A 22,088-nucleotide genomic window follows, 5' to 3' on the forward strand; every position below is an offset into this window, starting at 1 on the left:
GTGATTATTAGGCCGGGGACACACACAACGTATAAAAATACAGTTCATTTTACACGGATGAGAATCGCACAAATGTTTACAAAACAGTGATCCGTGTGCAGGGCGAGGATGCGATTTTCTCGCATCAAATTATCCGTGTGACATCCGTATGGCATCCGTATGGCGAGATTTTCTCGCCGGCTTGCAAAACAGACGTAGAATGGATCCATGGCCTCAAAAATTATTAAAAACATATATACAGTCTAAATATATATATATGTCAGTGAGACATATATATATATACATATATTTATATTTCATACAGCGCTAGATGGCAGAAAAGCCGGTAATTCAATTGCCGGCTTTTCCTATCTCCTTCACAAACCCGACAGGATATGAGACATGGATTACATACAGTAAACCATCTCATATCCCTTATTTTATTACATATTCCTCTTTAGTAATGTAAGAAGTGTCTTTGTGTCAACTTTGGGGTCTCTAGCTATTAAATTAAAGGGTTAAATCCCGGAAAAAATTGGCATGGGCTCCCGCACAATTTTCTCCGCCAGCGTGGGAAAGCCAGTGACTGAGGGCAGATATTAATAGCCTCGAGAGGGACCATGGTTATTGCCCCCCCCCCACCACCGGCTAAAAACATCTGCCCCCAGCCACCCCAGAAAAGGCACATCTGTAAGATGCGCCTATTCTGGCACTTAGCCTCTCTCTTCCCACTTCCCTGTAGCGGGGGGATATGGGGTAATGAAGGGTTAATGTCACCTTGCTATTGTAATGCTATACGAAATGGTTAATAAAACACACTCACATTATTAAAAAGTATTTTGATGAAATAAAGACACATGGTGTTTTTATATTTTATTATACTCTTAATCCACCTGAAGGCCATTGTCACCTGAAACAAAGTAAAAAAAAAAACAAACAACAATATTCCATACCTTCCGTCGTTACAGTTTTGTCCCACGCTGTAAATTCATCTGAAGGGGTTAAATCATTTTACACCCAGGAGCTCTGCTAATGCAGCTGCCCCGGCCTGTAAAACTTGGTGAATGAATGGAATGCAGGGGAATGTACTGTAGTTACCTCGAGTCGCGGTGATGCGCCCTCTGCTGGATGAACTCATATAAACTCGAGCCTGGGAAAATATTCTGAAAAGGTCCTTGAGAAAGGATACTATATCCGAAACGTTGCCACGCCGTTTGGGCAATAAAGTCCACTTTTTTTTTAGTTTTTCAGCTGTTTTCATATATATATGTGTGTATATATATATATATATATATATATATATATATATATATATACCTATACTATGTGTACACATTTATTCTACCTATTCTATTCTGTCAGTGTGATTTTACTGTACACTGCACTGAATTGCCGGCTTTTCTATAGAACACCGCTGCGTATTTTTCGCAAGTCACACTGATGGTCCGTGTGTAATATGATTTTTTCTCGCCCCCATAGACTTTCTTTGGCGATTCTCGGCCGAGATACGCTGACAATCGCAGCATGCTACGATTTCACTCGGATCCTGAATACGGCCGAGAAAACAACGGATAAGAGCTGCCTCATTGATTAACATTGAGCCGGGTGCTATGGGATTTTTTTATCGCATTACACTCGGCCGTATTACGGTCTAGTATGACTCCGGCCTTAGTAGGAGACCAAGAAGAGGATATAAATGTCGCAGGAAGGAGGCAGCAGTATCTTAGCTGTGCAACAGATCTCCTCTAGATGGCCGGAATGCGGCTGTATTTTTGGGAGTAGTTCATGGCCGTAAGACTTCTGTTTACTTGAACCGTGGGAGTTTCGGTCTTTTGGTGATAATGTGACCCTGGTATGGCTGTCTAAGTGAAGTCTTAAAATTTTGCATTTCTTAATGAAGTATCAAATGAAAACACCCAACTTTGATAAAATATCACAGAAGCTTATATTTGTTCTTGTTGTTTAGTGGTAGAACATGCATTCTGGTCATTAACACTTGCAATTCTCCAGTTCTTTTTCAGAAGCTTGCGTTAACAGAACATCCGCTATACTTGCGGCTTTTAGCTGGGCCAGAAACTGAAAAGCTCAGCTTTGTACTAAAGGAAAATGAAACAGGAGAAGTTCAAGTGAGTATTTTCTATAAAAACCTCTCTTTTAGTGACTGCGAGCTTAAAGGTAATTGACCACCAATTTTTTGCTACTCCTTCTAAGAGCATAATGATGTAGAGATCCTAATACCAGTGATGTATCACCTATAGGGCTGCTTGCTGCAGTTTTGCAAAAATCACAATGTTATCTGCTGAAGATTTACCAGGTTTCTGAATGCAGCGCTCTGTATAACCCCCCACATCGCTGATTGGCAAATTTTTATGTAAACTGTGCATAGGCAGAAAGCTGTGAAGACATGACTATACAGATATCATAAATATGGAGGACTAAATGGCAGCAGGGTTCACTAGTCCTCGAGTGATAAGGTCCTGCTGATAAAACATTGAATCTATCAAAACTACAGCAAGCAGCTCAGTAAGTGACATCACTGGAATCAGTGACTGTCTCTTTACATTATGCTGCTCTCATATATTAGGTGGTAATTACCTTTAGGGCTTGTTTTCACTTGCGAGGAACACGTCCATGTCTCGCATGTGGAAACGAAGCTCTGGCGCCGGCACTGTGGAGCGGAGCGTGCGGCTAAATGTGTTGCTATGCGGCCGCACGCTCCGCTCCACAGTGCTGGCGCCAGAGCTTCGTTTCCACATGCGAGACACGGACATGTTCCTCGCAAGTGAAAAAAAGCCCTTAAAGCGAATTTGTCAGCACGTTCCACCCTCCCCCCAATCAGCTGTTCTCTATGGGGGGGGGGGGGGGCGGAAATGCTCAATTGCGGAGCTGCTCTGTCTTCTGATAGTGGCCATTGCAGGGAACTGCACATCTGCCTCCTATTGATTGGAATAGGAGGCACATGTTCAGTACCCTGCCGCGGCCACTATCAGAAGACAGAGCAGCTCCGCAATTGAGCATTTCCATGATAGATGGGGAGTGCCAAGTGTCTGACTCAAGCCATTCAACCATTGATGACCTATCCAAAGAATAAGTAATCAGTGATAAAGTAGTGGACAACCTCTTTAACCCCTTTCTGCCAGCTGACGGAATAGTACATCAGCTGGCAGATCCCCCGCTTTGAGGTGGGCTCCGGCGGTGAACCCACTTCAAAGCCGCGACATGTCAGCTGTTTTGTACAGCTGATATGTGCGCGCAATGAGCGCAAGCGGAATCGCGATCCGCTCGCGCCCATTAACTAGTTAAATGCCGCCGTCAAGCGCTGACAGCGGCATTTCACTAGTGCTCCCGGCCGCGCGGCCAGAGGTGCTCGCACCGCTGACCCCCGTCACATGATCGGGGGTCAGCGGTGGATCGCCATAACAACCAGAGGTCTCCTTGAGACCTCTATGGTTGTTGATGGCCGTTTGCTTTGATCGCCACCCTGTGGTCGGCGTTCAAAGTACACCTGCCTTTCTGCTACATAGAGGTGATCTGTACTTCACCTCTATGTAGCAGAGCCGATCGTGTAGTGCATGCTTCTAGCCTCCTATGGAGGCTATTGAAGCATGCCAAAATTAAAAAAAAAAGTGTTTAAAAATATAAAAAAAATAAAAAATAAATAAAAGTTCAAATCACCCCCCTTTCGCCCCAATCAAAATAAAACAATAAAAAAAAATTAAAAATACACATAATTGGTATCGCCTCGTTCAGAATCGCCCGATCTATCAATAAAAACAAAGGATTAACCTGATCGCTAATTGGCGTAGCGAAAAAAAAATCAAAACGACAAAATTACATTTTTTTGGTCGCCGCAACATTGCATTAAAATGCAATAACGGGCGATCAAAAGAACATATCTGCACCAAAATGGTATCGTTAAAAACATCAGCTCGGCACGCAAAAAATAAGCCCTCACCTGACCCCAGATCACGAAAATTGGAGACGCTACGTGTATCAGAAAATCGCGCAATTTTTTTTTTTAGCAAACTTTGGAATTTTTTTTCACCACTTAGATAAAAAAGAACCTAGACATGTTACGTGTCTATGAACTCGCAATGACCTGGAGAATCATAATGGCAGGTCAGTTTTAGCATTTGGTGAACCTAGCAAAAAAGCCAAACAAAAAACAAGTGTGATATTGCACTTTTTTTGCAATTTCATCACACTTGGAATTTTTTTTCCCGTTTTCTGTTACACGGCATGGTAAAACCAATGATGTCGTTCAAAAGTACAACTCGTTCCGCAAAAAATAAGCCCTCACATGGCCATATTGACGGAAAAATAAAAAAGTTATGGCTCTGGGAAGGAGGGGACCGAAAGACGAAAACAGTTCCGGGGGTGAAGGGGTTAAGTCATTCAGGCATTAATTCAGCATGTCTGAGAAAGTGTGATAGCTGTCACCATGACACATACATAGTGACAGACGTCCTACCTGCAAACATACCCAGTACACAGCGATATCCTCACAGTATGAATAGGTGTTTATATTTATGCTGGGAGATGTCAATCACTCTGTCCTGGGTGTGTTTCAATAACTTGTCATGCTGATGCAACACTCCAATGACTCAGGGTAACTGATTATCATACAAGTCACGATTAACTGATGAAAGATGACCATATGGACAGCTTTCATGCATGTCCATGATGACGTTTAGTATTTAATTACCTGCAGCAGCATGGCTTCTGCTTCAATAGCAAAATTCTGCTGACAGGTTCCATTTAAGGCAACTTTCACACATCCTAATATTATCAGTAGTAGAAAAAAACAGTACCAATGCTATTCGTGTGACACGTACCGGCGTCTGGGAAAAAGGAGTACACTTAATGCTTTTCCAAGGCGCTGGATGCCGAATCCAACTGTCATCATCGTCTCCTGGTCTCCCTGCGATCAGCAAGATCAGTTGACGCTAATGACAGTTGTAGTCAGCACTGCCGTCTGTGTATCGCAAGTATGAAATTAAAAAAATGGTGTGGGAACCCCCTTATTTTTCCTAACCAGCTGAGGGAAAGCAGACAGCTGTGGCTGTTATTATTGTGGGAAGGGGCCAATAGCCAAGAAGGTTCCCAGGCTATTAATTACAGCTCACAGCTGTCTGATAAGCATTTACTGGTTAGAAAAAAGGGGGATCCCCCCAAAAATGACAAGGGGTCCCAACTATTTCTACTATCCAGCAAAGGCTAAACTGACAGCTGCGGGCTGATATCCATGGCCCATCCCAGCCCATTAATATTGGCCCCCTCCCAGACTAATAGCCTTCAGTCACCCTAGAAATTTTGCATGCATTAGATGCGCCAATTTGGCACTTAGCCTCGGCTCTTCCCACTTGCCCTGGTGCGTTGACAAGTGAGGTAATAGTTTTGGGGTTGATGTCAGCTGTTTTATGTCTGCTGACATCAAGCCCAGGTTTTAGTAATGGAGAGGTGTCTATTAGACTCCCCCACTACTAACACCAGTAGTCAAAATTAATACAGAGACACAGAGAAAAGTAATTTAATTGTGCAAATCACTCCCCGACCCTCATTCACTCTCCGACAAATAACTCTCCATTACCCGCTTCTACCCATTTATTAACCTAAAAATAAAAAATCTAAGTAATCCTCACCTGTCCCCCATTAATCCATAATGATGAGGTCCCACAACGATCCCCAACTCTGCTACATCCAGATGGTGTGGTGAGCGGTGACATCAGTAACGTGACCGCTCCAAACGTCAGCCGGAACACACTGAGCTGAGCGTCATAACATGGTTGCAGTGACGAGTGATGATGTAATTAAGGTTACAAGCAGCGATTCTCACGGCAAGCTCTGTGTGACCCAGTCTATGAACTGCTTTAACCTTATTGACGTCACTGCTTGCAGGGTGAGTTTAATATCAACAGACCCCAGCTGTCTGCTTTGCCTCAGCTGGTTAGGAAAAAATAAGGGGGACCCCGCAGCATTTTAAAAAAATTATTTAATAAGTGTGCTGACTACAACTGTCATCAGCGTTGCCTGGTCTGCTGATCTCAGGTCTAGCCTACGAGGCCGATTCATTAAGATAGGCGTTGCGCACACAACTCTTAATGAAGGAGCTCGCTGAGGAATAATGTGCCTAATTCATTAGGCAGCAAACACCCTTTACTGAATTAAGTGCATTTGTTAGACGGCAAGCGCTGCTGCCAGAAATGTACTCCAGCCAAGTAATGGAAAATTTTGGAGAAAGTTACACCTCTAAAGTGGTGGTACTTTTGGCGTACCCACACCATGTTCCTATGCTGACCATACTGGTGTAGCTGGCCGAAACTGCTGTATAACTGCCAAATGTTGCAATATTTTTGCTCAACTTCTGAACTGAGCAAGAATATTCTTACTAAGGCTGGTTTCACATTTGCGTTTAAAAACGCAGCGTTTTAAACGCAAACACATGTGGTGAAAAAAAACGCATGTATTGCGTTCTTTAGACGCATGCGTTTTTGCATGTTTTATTACAAACGCGGCGTTTTGACGCGTTTACATGCGTTTTTTCATGCGTTTGCATTTTTTAAACGCATGATGAGAAGTGTGTGACAGCTGCCAATCATCAAAATCAACAAGAAAAACCAACATTAAACAGAAATAGCTAGGGTAAAGGCCCCGTCACACATAGCGACGCTGCAGCGATACCGACAACGATCCGGATCGCTGCAGCGTCGCTGTTTGGTCGCTGGAGAGCTGTCACACAGACAGCTCTCCAGCGACCAACGATCCCGAGGTCCCCGGTAACCAGGGTAAACATCGGGTAACTAAGCGCAGGGCCGCGCTTAGTAACCCGATGTTTACCCTGGTTACCATCCTAAAAAGTAAAAAAAAACAAACGCTACATACTTACCTACAGCCGTCTGTCCTCGGTGCTCTGCTTCTCTGGTCTGGCTGTGAGCGCCGGGCAGCCAGAAAGCAGAGCGGTGACGTCACCGCTCTGCATTCCGGCTGACCGACGCTCACAGCCAGTGCAGGAGGAGAGCAGAGCGCAGCGCTGGAGGACAGACGGCTGTAGGTAAGTATGTAGTGTTTGTTTTTTTACTTTTAGGATGGTAACCAGGGTAAACATCGGGTTACTAAGCGCGGCCCTGCGCTTAGTTACCCGATGTTTACCCTGGTTACCAGCGAAGACATCGCTAAATCGGTGTCACACACGCCGATTCAGCGATGTCTACGGGGAGTCCAGCGACGAAATAAAGTTCTGGACTTTCTTCCCCGACCAGCGATCTCCCAGCAGGATCCTGATCGCTGCTGCCTGTCACACTGGACGATATCGCTAGCGAGGACGCTGCAACGTCACGGATCGCTAGCGATATCGTCTAGTGTGACAGTACCTTTAGGGTTAAGATCCCTTAGGGTTAGGATCCCTAGTAACCCTAGGGATCCTAACCCTACTCCTAACCCTACCCCTAACGGATCCTAACCCTAACAGATCCTAACCCTAACGGATCCTAACCCTACCCCTAACGGATCCTAACCCTACCCCTAACCCTTAGGGTTAGGATGGTTAGTGGTAGGGTTAGGATCCGTTAGGGTTAGGGGTAGGGTTAGGGTTGGGGTAGGATCCCTTTATCAATTTTATGGTGTGGGGTGGATTATCAGTGTGTTTTCTTGTTTTTTTTTTTGTTTTTTTTAAAAACGCATGCGTTTTTAACGCAACCAAACGCATGTGCTTAAAAACGCATGCGTTTACATAGACAGCAATATGTTTTTTTTGCGGCAAAAAAACGCCGCTAAAAATTAATACATGTTGCATTTCTGCAACACAACGCATGCATACAAAAGACGCATGCGGCGACAAAACGCATGCAAAAAACGCAGCACGGTGGCGCAGTGGTTAGCACAGCAGCCTTGCAGCGCTGGAGTCCTGGGTTCTAATCCCACCCAGGACAACATCTGCAAAGAGTTTGTATGTTCTCTCCGTGTTTGCGTGGGTTTCCTCCGGGCACTCCGGTTCCCTCCCACATTTCCAAAGACATACTGATAGGAAATTTAGATTGTGAGCCCCATCAGGGACAGCGATGATAATGTGTGTGCAAACTGTAAAGCGCTGCGGAATATGTTAGCGCTATATAAAAATAAAGATTATTATTATTAAGATTATTAATGTTAAGTATAGGGAAAAAAACGCATGCTTTTTTTGCACTAAAACGCAGCGGCAAAAAACGCAAATGTGAAACCAGCCTTATTAAGGTGTTTTACGCTAGAATTCTGGTGTAATCACCTTAATGAATTGACCCCTAGATGTATCATTAATATATAACAGACCAAGTAGAATCATTATAGGAGCAGAAAGTTTTGGCAACATGGGTAACCCAAATTTAAGCTAGTCAAGAAAAGGGCGAGAACATGGACCTACAAAATACCTACAGTTTTCTGCTATCTTTCCACAGTGGGAAGCCTTCACAGTTCCAGAGCTACAAAACTTCTTGCTGATTTTGAACAAAGAAGAAAAGGAGAAAGTCCAGCAGGTGCAGAAGAAATATGCCACCTTTCGGCAGCATCTGCAGGAAGCCCTCACAGATGCCACCATGAAACCTCTATAACTTCAAGTCTCCAATATGGAGAATACGGATATTTTTGCCTCTTGGAAGTAGTACATCCACAGATCATATGCAGAAAAGGATAACATTTGATGGTTTTGTTGAAGCCTACTTCCAAGGCATGAGACAGAAGAATGATTATTAGGTTTCTAGTTGTGCCTTCATTGGACACGTCAAGGCAAGAGTAATTTGCACTTTTTGACCCAAGTTTCCTGAACCAAAAAACAAACCCCAAAATCTCAGGGTCATAGCCTTTACAATGTATTTTATATTTACAAGAAAGTCAAGATTTCCCTGAGACCCACCTTGCAACAAGGCATCAGGAGCTTGGCGCGTTAGGTGAACGAGATGAAGAGCCATATTTTACCTTTTATGAAATGTCATGGTCTGATAAAGCTTTTTAGCTGCAGGCCATGTCTTCTGCTCCTATTAAATACTTGTACTATTTATTTATTTATTGCACACGGTGAAGTTATTCATTAGAAAGTGAGTAGTGAACTGCTTTAAGCCATTCTAATTGCTGAAAATTATGTCATAATTTAGGAAACCCCTGTGGGGGGATGTAGCATTGGGGTGTATGCTTTAAAATAGGTTTAAGGGAAACCTGTCACCAGGTTTTTGACACAATCAAGAGAGCAGCATAATGTAGATGCAAAGATCCTGATACCAGTGATGTGCCACTTATTGGGCTGCTCAGTGTACTTTCAATAAAATCACTGTTTTATCAGCAGGAAATCATGAGAGGACTAGCAAACCTGCTGTCATGTAGTCCTCCATCTTCATGATCTCAATATAAGTCCACCACCATCATTGGTTGGCAGCTTTCTGCCTATGCACGTGTACACAGCTGCCAATCAGTGATGTGGGCGGAGTTATACAAAGCTCAGCATTCAGAGATCTGGTAGATCTGCAGCAGATAAAACTGGAGCAAGCAGCCCAGTAAAGGACACATCACTGGAATCAGGGTCTTTATAATGCTGCTCTCAGATGGGTTAGCAAAAACCTGGTGAAAGAGGACTATTATTTTTTTGTTACTGTGGGCCTAAGACTAACAAATAGGTAGTTAATAACTACCTACCTGGCTGTTCTGTCTAGCACAGTCACTGACTGCTCCTGCCGGCGATTCTGCGGGCAACACACCGACAAATTCTCTTTTGCTCTGCTCTGTTGACAAGGCGGGATTGTTTATGTTATGCTGATTGACAGCTGGCTCCTCACTGTAAAATTGTGGGGAGGTGGCTCTCCATCAGCATGACGTCAGCAGTCGCGCCCTCTGAGCAGAGCAGAAGAAAAAGAGCTGCTTTGTTGACGTGCAGCAACAGAATCGCTAACTAGCTTTTTGGCTCATAGTAAAAAAAACTTGGTCCTGAATACCCCTTTAAGAAGATGTATGACAAAACTCAAGAGAAGTTCAGGTATTTTAATCGAAATGTGAAACTCAATAGAACTGGATACTCTGTTTACAAACTTGGAATATGGTGAAGTTTTTCTGATATTGCAAAGAAAAAAAAGCCTTACAGATTGCAAATAGTTTTCATTTAGAAAAGGACTTTGATTTTTACATAAATCATTACGTTGTTCCTTCAAAACAACTGCACAAGGAAATGTCACTGAATTCAGGTAAAACTAGTTTGCATTTGCCTTCCTTCAAGCTTTCTTAACCCCTTAACGACTGTTGATATGCCTTTTACCGGTAGTAGTTAAGGGTACTTATTCCTCAGCACCACTTTTTAACGGCGCAGATAAATAAGGTTATAGCGCCCCCCAGCGTTGGAAATTCTCTGGGGTCTCGGCTACCGGGGGTAGCTGAGACATGAGAGATGATTCACGTCAGTTTTTACGGTTATTCACGGAATAATGGTGACTGCAAAAAACACAGGATTTTTGGTTGCTTACCGTAAAATCTGTTTCTCTGAGCCTTCATTGGGGGACACAGGAACCATGGGTGTATGCTGCTGCCACTAGGAGGCTGACACTATGCAAATAAAAAAGTTAGCTCCTCCTCTGCAGTATACACCCTACCTACAGGAAGTAGGATATTCAGTTAGTGAGAAAGCAGTAGGAGAAGCAACATGTAAAAGAATATAATAATAATAATCTTTATGTATAACGCGCCAACAAATTCCGCAGCGATTTACAGTTTAACAGTTTCAAACACTCAAAGAGTGTTCAAAGAACTCGAATGTTAACAGTATAACACAATAAACAGAGCTGTTCAACTTGGGAGGGAGCTGTGTCCCCCAATGAAGGCTCAGAGAAACAGATTTTACGGTAAGCAACTAAAAATCCTGTTTTCTCTATCGCCTCTCATTGGGGGACACAGGAACCATGGGACGTCCCAAAGCAGTCCCTGGGGTGGGAAAAACATACTTCCATCAGGTCCGAGGACTCACCACTGCCGCCTGCAGGATCCTTCTGCCTTGGCTGGCATCCGCCAAAGCGTAGGTATGGACCTTGTAAAATTTGGTGAACGTGTGGATGGAAGACCAGGTTGCCGCTTTGCAGAGCCGTAGGGCGGAAGCCCTGTGGTGCACCGCCCAGGAGGCACAGACTACCCAGGTCGGGTGAGCCCTTATCCCCGGAGGGGCACTCTGTTCTTGACCCGGTAGGTCTCCAAAATTGCCTTTCTGAACCAGCGAGCAATAGTCGCCTTGGAAGCTGACAGGCCTCTGCGCGTGCCATCAGGAATGACGAAAAGAGAATCTGTCTTCCGGAAAGCGGACGTTCTATCCAGGTAGATCCTCACTGCCCTGACGAGGTCCAGCATGGTCAACGTTCGCTCCAGAGGATGAGTCGGAGCTGGGCAAAAGGAAAGTAGAACGATGCCCTAGTTGAGGTGGAAGGTGGTAACCACCTTAGTAAGGAAGGAAGGCGGAGACCTGAGGACCACCTTGTCCTGGTGGATGGCCAAGGAAGGAGGTCGGCGAGAGAGGGCCGCCAACTCGGAAACGCAGCGGATAGAAGTGATGGCCACAAGAAAGGCCACCTTCTAAAATAGAAGGGACAGGGGAACCTCCCTGAGAGGCTCAAAGGGGGAAACCCTCAGAAAGTCCAGTACCAGATTTATATCCCATGAATCCACAGGGGCCCTGAACGGAGGGACAGCATGGGCCACTCCTTGAAGGAAGGTCTTCACCTGTGGCCGAGAAGATACAGTCTTCTGGAAAGGATGGAGAGCGCAGAAACCTGCCCTTCAGGGAACTAAGAGCAAGGCCCGAATCCAGACCAGCCCGAAGGAAAACCAAAATGGAAGGCAAGGAAAGGGACTTATGTAAAATGCAGTTGGACTCGCACCAACGGAAATAAGCCTTCCAGGTACGATAGTAAATCCTGGAAGGCGAAGGCTTCCTAGCCTGGATCATGGTGTGAATCACCCGGTCCGAAAGGCCGGACGTTCTTAGAACTGCGGTATGAACAGCCACGCCGTTAAACTGAGCGACCGAGAATTCGGGTGGCAAATCGTACCCTGAGAGAGCAGATCGGGCCTGTCTGGAAGGCGCCAAGGAGCGTCCGCGAGAAAATTGACGATCTCCGCAAGCCAAGCTCTCCTGGGCCAGTCCGGGGTAATCAGAAAAAAACCGGCACCCCTTCCGCTTTGAACTTTTCCAACATCTTGGGAAGTAAGGGCAGGAGTGGGAATAGATAGGGCAGCACAGACTGCAACCAATGAATGGCCAAAGCATCGACGCCACCTGCGAGGGGGGGTCGCGAGACCTGGAGACGAACCGAGGAACATTCCTGTACCTGTCCCCCATCGAAGACAAATCTGATGGAAAACCTAGGGATGCCAGGGCCATTCCCCTGCCGCGAGACCCTCGTGGCTGAGGAAGCCGGCGGCCCAATTGTCCACGCCGGGAATATGCACCGCGGATATCACCGGAACCATTGCCTCTGCCCAGAGGAGGAACTTGGATACCTCGGCCAAGGAGCTCCGAGTCTCCCCTAGAAGGTTGACATATGCCACCGCCGTGGCATTGTCCGCTGGATTCGGATAGGAAGACCCCTGAGAATCCTTGCCCAGGGACGAAGGGAGAGAAGGATGGCCTGAATCTCGAGGACGTTAATCGGTAGAGAAGACTCCTGCGCCGACCAACGACCCCGAACAGTCAGGTGGCGAGACACCGCGCCCCAGCCGAGCAGGCTGGCGTCCGTCATCACCACCCGCCAGAGAATTCGAAGGAAGGACCTGCCCTGGGGGATGAGAGGTGACGTCAGCCACCAGTTGAGGGACCGCTTGACCCGGGAAGAGAGTAGAATCGGACGATCCAGAGAGAAGACAGACCTGTCCCACTGTGACCGAATGGCCTGCTGAAGAGGTTGAGAGTGAAATTGGGCGAAGGGAATCGCTTCCAATGTAGCCACCATCCTCCCCAGAACCTTCATGGCCGATTGAACGGAGAGAAGCCGAGGACCTGGAGCAAGCGTACGTCCCGACGAAGGATGGATCTCTTATCTTCGGGGAGGAAGACTTTGGTCTGACGAGTGTCAAAGAGCAAGCCCAGAAAGACGAGGCGCTGGGAGGGAACAAGACAGGATTACTTCCTGTTGACAAGACACCTGAAATGGGCTAGAGTGTGGAGGACGATGGACGGGCTCTCATGAGCCTAAGAAAAGGACGGAGCCTCAAGATGGCTATCAGCGCCGCCGCGATCTTTGTGAAGACACAGAGCGGTTGCGAGACCGAAAAGCAGGGCGACCAACTGGGAATGCTCCTGATGTACCGCAAAGCGCAGGAATCTGTGATGTCCTGGGGATATAGGGACATGAAATTAGGCATCCGGAACATCTATGGAGTAAGAAATTCCTATGCCGAAATGGAAGTGATTACTGAACGAAAGGATTCCATTCCGAAGGTCGCAGACAAACCCCTTTTATTTAGTAACTTAAGAACCGGGATTGGTTCGAGTAGAAGCCTGTGAATCCTTCTCTTTCTGGAACGGGAACAATTACCTCCGCGCTGAGGAGAGAGGTGATGGCTTCAAGGAAACCCGGAATCAAGTCGGGTCTTTGGAGGGTGAGATTCAAAGAAACGATCCCAGGGCTGAGAAGCGAAATCAATTTTGTATCCCGAGGATATCGCTTCCCTGACCCATGCATCCTCCATCGCCATAAGCCAGCCAAACGTCTTTGAAGAGAGGAAGGCAACCGCCTAGCTTGGGAGATGCGCCGGGATTTCAGTGAGAATCATGCCGATGTACATCTTCCAGGTGTAGACCGGGTGGATCTTCCTAGCATATGAGCCAGGAAGAAGTGGACCTAAAGGAAAACTTCTTCCTATCCTGGCGCGCTTGCGACCTCTGCTGTAGAGGAAGAGGTCGGCGAGGTTTGGATTGGGGGAGAAGGGAACTTGTCCCCCCCGGTTGTGTCCTTAATAATTCGGACCGGTCTGGAACCAAAAGACGTGATCCCTGAAAGGGCAAGTGGTAAGTGCCCTCTTAGAAAAAAAAAACAGGTCCGCTTGCCAGGCCTTAAGCCAAACTGTCCGGCGGATGGCCACAACATTGCCGGATGCCTGAGCTGCACGAGACGCGGCATCCAGGGAGGCAGAGACCAAATACTCGCTCGCATGAGAAATTCGGTTGCTAAGCTCCGCTAGCTGATCTGGTTTGGCCCAGTCAGAGTGCCCTGACGGAGTTGCTTTGCTCATTTGGCCACAGACCTTGAAACCCATGAGGAGGCAAAGGTCGGGCAAAGAGTGGACGCAGCCGCTTTGAAGGCTGACATCGCAAAGGATTCTAAATGTCTACCATTAGATTCCTTCAAAAATGCTGCACCAGGAAAAAGGCCGGACTGTGTAGTCTGGAGACTGGCGGGCCCACGGAGGAGCTGTCCAGTTAGCGGTGCTCCGGGGAAAAGGATATAACACGCCGAGGCGCTGTCCTCCTTGAAAGCATCTGGCCGGATTCTCTCTTTCTCTGGCCACCAGCTCCTCAAACTCAGAATGAGGAGCGAAAACTTTGGAAGGTGGTTTGGACCGTCTAAACGAAACCGCCTGATCTGCGGGTTCCGTAGCGGAGTCTTTGATGCAACAGGCCTGGTTAACTGCAGCAATGAGGTTCTGAACCATATCCCTGCTAGTGATTTGGTTAGAATCCAGCTTCAACACATCTTCCGAAGGTGCAGCCAATCTTAGTAGACTCGGACAGAGCCTCCTGTGATCTGCTGGCCACAGCAGAAGACGTCAGGGGCAACCTATCCAGCACAGACACTAGGGTCTGAGACACTTGGGTGAGAACGCAGGGATTGGGACAGAGAGGAGACCCACCCTGGGATAGGGGACTCACTCTCTCGGACAGCAGGGGTGTCCAGGGCAATAGGCACCGCGGAGCCATCACAGTCCTGACAGAGGGAGGGAAATCTGCATATGTAGGGCGTACATACAATGTGACGTACCAAAATAGCAGAAGAAGCAGGAGGACAGGAGAGTTCTGCCTTAGAATTAGACATAGTGCCAGAGGGTTAGGGGACGGAGGCAGAGGGAAGTGTCAGTCTGATGTGAAGAGGTACTCACAACAGATGTCCTGTAGCTTCCAGGCTGTAGAGGAGCAGGTCCTGCAGACAGATGCACCGCTGGATGCGACGACCCCTGGCGACGCCAGAGGGACCATGAGATGCGGAGCGCGATGAGTTAAAATCCAGATGCCGAGCAGCGGCGTAGAGGAAGGGGAGGAGTCAGCTGAGATGGCGCCGGACAGATTGTCGGGCGGGAGAAAGCCCGCCCGATTAAAACGGAAGTGGGCGGAGCGCGGCACCGGAGGTAGGCCCCGGGAAACGCCGGGGCCTAAATTATAAGCCGGCGACCGCCGGAAGTAACCAGCGGTGCGGGCGCAGCCCGGCTAAGAGGCGCGGCAGCCGCCGCATAGAAAGGGGAGCACTGCCGCCGGCGCCGGAAGCAGGCCCCGGAAAAGCCGGGGCCTAGATTAGAAGCCGGCGGCCGCTGGAGGTAACCAGCGGAGCGGGCGCAGCCCAGCTAAGAGGCGCGGCAGCCGCCGAATAGAAAGGGGAGCGCTGCCGCCGGCGCCGGAAGCAGGCCCCGGAAAAGCCGGGGCCTAGATTAGAAACCGGCGGCCGCTGGAGGTAACCAGCGGAGCGGGCACTGCCCGGCTAAGAGGCACGGCAGCCGCCGCATAAAAAGGGGAGCGCTGCCGCTGGGGTCTATATTAGAAGGCGGCGGCCGCTGGAGAGAACGGCGGGCCGCGAGCAAGCTCCTAAAGGGTACGGCCCCCCCAGGTAGCCGCGCCGCAGGGTGAAAGGATGCAGCCGCAGACAAGGCAGTGTGACTGCCTGTAAAAGTGCGGCCACCGAGGGGAAGCTGCCGGACATCAGGGCAAACGATAGGACTGTTCTGCCAGAAAAAGTGCCCGCAGTAATAGAAGTGCGGCCGCAGAAATAGCAGCGAGGCTGCCTGTAAGGCGCCGCACCGCACAGTAAAGATGCAGCCGCAGAAAAGGAAGGAATCCACTGCCTGTAAGGCGCCGTGGGAGAGCTGATTAGGGGAAAAAAATACTCACCTAAAATCCCACGCCGTCCGGTACTAACCTTAAAGCGTGGAAAGTATTAGACGTCCGTGGAGCTGGAGATGGACGTCCTCGTCTCCTCCAACCGACAGGCTCTGGTGGGCGAGTGGGTGGGGGACGGAGCCAGGACCGGACTTCTAAGCACGCTTGTGTGCTAGGCTCTTGGTCCTGGAGAGGGATCTATGAGGATACGGGGTGGCAGTACACGCCGTACTCATAGTCCGCATAATGGGAATACAGGTGTGACTGCTCACCCTGTATCCCTCCGGAAACCTGAAAAGAAACGATGCACATTGAGGTAGATAAGGGTCTAATGAAAGACCCGTGTCCACCTCCTACTGACACTAAGCTAAACTGAATATCCTACTTCCTGTAGGTAGGGTGTATACTGCAGAGGAGGAGCTAACTTTTTTATTTGCATAGTGTCAGCCTCCTAGTGGCAGCAGCATACACCCATGGTTCCTGTGTCCCCCAATGAGAGGCGATAGAGAAAAAGTCCAGTTTCCTATTTATTTCTCTCTTCTCTGATATGATCTAGCATATCAGAGGAGAGAGAAATGGGGTCCCCTGAGCCCCCCTTGGTAACTCTGGCACCTCCTGCATCGCCCCGCTGATGTCCCTCGACCCCTTCTTCCGGGAAGAAAATGGCGGGCGCATGCGCAGTGCAACCGAGATCTGCCGGCCGGCACCCGGCAACAATAGATTTTTCCTATTGGTTAATTTTGATCACTGTGCTAGACCCCATCACAGTGATCAAAATAAAAAAACAAGTAAATCAAACGTCCCTTTATCACCACCTTGGTTAGGTTTTCTATTAGGATTGGGTTGGGGTTAGGGTTGGGGCTAGAGCTAGGGTTAGGATTGTGGCGATTGGGTTAGGGTGGCGTTGAGGTTAGGGTTATGACTGGGATTAGGGTTGGAGTTAGAATTGGGGTTTCCATTTTTTAGGTACCTCAGAGGGCCTTCAAACGCTACATGGCGCCCACCATTTATTCCAGCCAATTTTGCGTTCAAAAAGTCAAACGGTACTCCCTCCCTCCCGAGCCCTGCAATGTGCCCAAATAGTGGCTTTCCTTCCACATTGCTTTAGTTCTCGCAAAACACCTGAAGGGTTAATAAACTTCTTGAATGTGGCTTTGCACACCCCTTGAGGGGTACAGTTTTTAGAATGGTGTCACTTTTGGGTAATCTTTGTCATATTGAAATGTGAGATGGTCCCTAAAAAAATGGTTTTGCAAATTTTGTTGGAAAAATGAGAAATCACTGGTCAACTTTTAACCCTTATAAAGTCCTAACGAAAAAAATTATGTTTCCAAAATTGTGCTGATGTAAAGTAGACATGTGGGAAATGTTATTTATTATCTATTTTGTGTGACATCACTCTCTGATTTAAGGGCATAAAAATTAAGTTTGAAACATTTTACCACTACATGAAGTACAATATGTCACGAAAAAACAATCTCAGAATCACCGGGATCCGTTGAAGCGTTCCAGAGCTGTAACCTCATAAAGTGACAGTGGTCAGAATTGCAAAAATTGGCCTGGTCATTAACCCCTCTGTGACCTTAGACGTACTATCCCGTCGAGGTGCCCTGGGCTTATCTGACCCTGGACGGGATAGTACGTCATAGCCGATCGGCCGCGCTCACGGGGGGAGCGCGGCCGATCGCGGCCGGGTGTCAGCTGCTTATCGCAGCTGACATCCGGCACTATGTGCCAGGAGCGGTCACGGACCGCCCCCGGCACATTAACCCCTGGCACACCGCGATCAAAGATGATCGCGATGTGCCGGCGGTACAGGGAAGCACCGCGCAGGGAGGGGGCTCCCTGCGGGCTTCCCTGAGCCCCCCGCAGCAACGCGATGTGATCGCGTTGCTGCGAGGGTCTCCTCACCTCCCTCCCTGCTCGAGCCCCGGATCCAAGATGGCCGCGGATCCGGGTCCTGCAGGGAGGGAGGTGGCTTCACAGAGCCTGCTCAGAGCAGGCACTGTGAAGCAGCCTGCACTCCTATCAGATCAGTGATCTGACAGAGTGCTGTGCAAACTGTCAGATCACTGATCTGTGATGTCCCCCCCTGGGACAAAGTAAAAAAGTAAAAAAAAAAATTTCCAAATGTGTAAAAAAAATAAAAAAAAATATTCCAAAATAATGAAAAAAAAAAAAAATATTATTCCCATAAATACATTTCTTCATCTAAATAAAAAAAAAAAACCAATAAAAGTACACATATTTAGTATCGCCGCGTCCGTAACGGCCCGACCTATAAAACTGGCCCACTAGTTAACCCCTTCAGTAAACACCGTAAGAAAAAAAAAAAAAAAACGAGGCAAAAAACAACGCTTTATTATCATACCGCCGAACAAAAAGTGGAATAACACGCGATCAAAAGGACAGATATAAATAACCATGGTACCGCTGAAAGCGTCATATTGTCCCGCAAAAAAAGAGCCGCCATACAGCATCATCAGCAAAAAAATAAAAAAGTTATAGTCCTGAGAATAAAGCGATGCAAAAATAATTATTTTTTCTGTAAAATAGTTTTTATCGTATAAAAGCACCAAACCATAAAAAAATGATATAAATGAGGTATCGCTGTAATCGTACTGACCCGAAGAATAAAACTGATTTATCAATTTTACCAAACGCGGAACGGTATAAACGCCTCCCCCAATAGAAATTCATGAATAGCTGGCTTTTGGTCATTCTTCCTCACAAAAATCGGAATAAAAAGCGATAAAAAAATGTCACGTGCCCAAAAATGTTTTCAATAAAAACGTCAACTCGTCCCGCAAAAAACAAGACCTCACATGACTCTGTGGACCAAAATATGGAAAAATTATAGCTCTCAAAATGTGGTATTGCAAAAAATATTTTTTGCAATAAAAAGGGTCTTTCAGTGTGTGACGGCTGCCAATCATAAAAATCCGCTAAAAAACTCGCTATAAAAGTAAATCAAACCCCCCTTCATCACCCCCTTAGTTAGGGAAAAATAAAAAAAAATGTATTTATTTCCATTTTCCCATTAGGGCTAGGGTTAGGGCTAGGGTTAGGGCTAGGGCTAGGGTTAGGGCTAGGGTTAGGGCTAGGGTTAGGGTTAGGGTTAGGGCTAGGGTTAGGGCTAGGGTTAGGGCTAGGGTTAGGGCTAGGGTTAGGGCTAGGGCTAGGGTTAGGGCTAGGGTTAGGGCTAGGGTTAGGGCTAGGGTTAGGGCTAGGGTTAGGGTTAGGGCTAGGGTTAGGGCTAGGATTAGGGTTAGGGTTAGGGTTGGGGCTACAGTTAGGGTTGGGGCTAAAGTTAGGGTTAGGGTTTAGATTACATTTACAGTTGGGAATAGGGTTGGGATTAGGGTTAGGGGTGTGTCAGGGTTAGAGGTGTGGTTAGGGTTACCGTTGGAATTAGGGTTAGGGGTGTGTTTAGATTAGGGTTTCAGTTATAATTGGGGGGTTTCCACTGTTTCGGCACATCAGGGGCTCTCCAAACACGACATGGCGTCCGATCTCAATTCCAGCCAATTCTGCGTTGAAAAAGTAAAACAGTGCTCCTTCCCTTCCGAGCTCTCCTGTGTGCCCAAACAGGGGTTTACCCCAACATATGGGGTATCAGCGTACTCAGGACAAATTGGACAACAACTTTTGTGGACCAATTTCTCCTGTTACCCTTGGGAAAATACAAAACTGGGGGCTAAAAAATAATTTTTGTGGGAAAACAAAAAGATTTTTTATTTTCACGGCTCTGCGTTATAAACTGTAGTGAAACACTTGGGGGTTCAAAGTTCTCACAACACATCTAGATAAGTTCATTGAGGGGTCTAGTTTCCAATATGGGGTCACTTGTGGGGGGTTTCTACTGTTTAGGTACATTAGGGGCTCTGCAAACGCAATGTGACGCCTGCAGACCAATCCATCTAAGTCTGCATTCCAAATGATGCTCCTTCCCTTCCGAGCCCTCCCATGCGCCCAAACGGTGGTTCCCCCCCACATATCGGGTATCAGCGTACTCAGGACAAATTGGACAACAACATTTAGGGTCCAATTTCTCCTGCTAACCTTGGAAAAATACAAAACTGGGGGCTAAAATATAATTTTTGTGGAAAAAAAAATATTTTTTATTTGCATGGCTCTGCGTTATAAACTGTAGTGAAATACTTGGGGGTTCAAAGCTCTCACAACACATCAAGATGAGTTCCTTAGGGGGTCTACTTTCCAAAATGGTGTCACTTGTGGGGGGTTTCTACTGTTTAGGTACATTAGGGGCTCTGCAAACGCAATGTGACGCCTGCAGACCATTCCATCTAAGTCTGCATTCCAAATGGCGCTCCTTCCCTTCCGAACCCTCCCATGCGCCCAAACGGTGGTTCCCCCCCACATATGGGGTATCAGCGTACTCAGGACAAATTGGACAACAACTTTTGTGGTCCAATTTCTCCTCTTACCCTAGGGAAAATACAAAACTGGGGGCTAAAAAATAATTTTTGTGGGAAAAAAATTTTGTTTTATTTTTATGGCTCTGCATTATAAACTTCTGTGAAGCCCTTGGTGGGTCAAAGTGCTCACCACACATCCAGATAAGTTCCTTAGGGGGTCTACTTTCCAAAATGGTGTCACTTGTGGGGGGTTTCAATGTTTAGGCACATCAGTGGCTCTCCAAACGCAACATGGCGTCCCATCTCAATTCCTGTCAATTTTGCATTGAAAAGTCAAACGGCGCTCCTTCCCTTCCGAGCTCTCCCATGCGCCCAAACAGTGGTTTACTGCCACATATGGGGTATCAGCGTACTCGGGACAAATTGGACAACAACTTTTGAGGTCCAATTTCTTCTCTTACCCTTGGAAAAATAAAAAATTGGGGGCAAAAATATAATTTTTGTGAAAAAATATGATTTTTTATTTTTACGGTTCTGCATTATAAACTTCTGTGAAGCACTTGGTGGGTCAAAGTGCTCACCACACCTCTAGATAAGTTCCTTAGGGGGTCTACTTTCCAAAATGGTGTCACTTGTGGGGGGTTTCAATGTTTAGGCACATCAGTGGCTCTCCAAACGCAACATGGCGTCCCATCTCAATTCCTGTCAAGTTTGCATTGAAAAGTCAAATAGCGCTCCTTCCCTTCCGAGCTCTCCCATGCGCCCAAACAGTGGTTTACTGCCACATATGGGGTATCAGCGTACTCAGGACAAATTGGACAACAACTTTTTGGGTCCAATTTCTCCTGTTACCCTTGGTAAAATAAAACAAATTGGAGCTGAAGTAAATTTTTTGTGTAAAAAAGTTAAATGTTCATTTTTATTTAAACATTCCAAAAATTCCTATTAAACACCTGAAGGGTTAATAAACTTCTTGAATGTGGTTTTGAGCACCTTGAGGGGTGCAGTTTTTAGAATGGTGTCACACTTGGGCATTTTCTATCATATAGACCCCTCAAAATGACTTCAAATGAGACGTGGTCCCTAAAAAAAAATGGTGTTGTAAAAATGAGAAATTGCTGGTCAACTTTTAACCCTTATAACTCCCTAACAAAAAAAAAAATTGGTTCCAAAATTATGCTGATGTAAAGGAGACATGTGGGAAATGTTACTTATTAAGTATTTTGTGTGACATATCTCTGTGATTTAATTGCATAAAAATTCAAAGTTTGAAAATTGCGAAATTTTCAAAATTTTCGCCAAATTTCCGTTTTTTTCACAAATAAACGCAGGTACTATCAAAGAAATTTTACCACTATCATGAAGTACAATATGTCACGAGAAAACAATGTCAGAATCACCAGGATCCGTTGAAGCGTTTCGGAGTTATAACCTCATAAAGGGACAGTGGTCAGAATTGTAAAAATTGGCCTGGTCATTAACGTGCAAACCACCCTTGGGGGTAAAGGGGTTAAGCACAAAATTGGCTGTCACGAAGGGGTTAAAACACAACAAGAACAACAAAAAGGAAGATATATTTGCAGAATTCACTCCTCCCCATAATGCCCCCAGAAAAAACCCCCACTAAACTTTGCAATAGTTTCTCTCCGGTG

The 22,088-nt window shown here is 46.7% G+C and overlaps 1 protein-coding gene across 2 annotated transcripts in view; it reads left to right on the forward strand.

The window, feature by feature from the left end:
* RASSF5 (Ras association domain family member 5) overlaps positions 1-10,474 on the forward strand; it is a 181,809-nt gene extending 171,335 nt beyond the window's left edge. For both annotated transcript variants that reach the window (XM_069756263.1, XM_069756264.1), the window contains 2 exons: positions 1,990-2,105; positions 8,409-10,474. In XM_069756263.1, coding sequence (XP_069612364.1) covers positions 1,990-2,105; positions 8,409-8,561 — 269 coding nt within the window. In that variant the 3' untranslated portion in view covers positions 8,562-10,474. The remainder of the gene's footprint in view (positions 1-1,989; positions 2,106-8,408) is intronic.
* Positions 10,475-22,088: the final 11,614 nt, after the last annotated feature.

Source organism: Ranitomeya imitator, chromosome 3, assembly GCF_032444005.1.
Source record: "Ranitomeya imitator isolate aRanImi1 chromosome 3, aRanImi1.pri, whole genome shotgun sequence".
NCBI classification, from domain to species: Eukaryota; Metazoa; Chordata; class Amphibia; order Anura; family Dendrobatidae; genus Ranitomeya; species Ranitomeya imitator.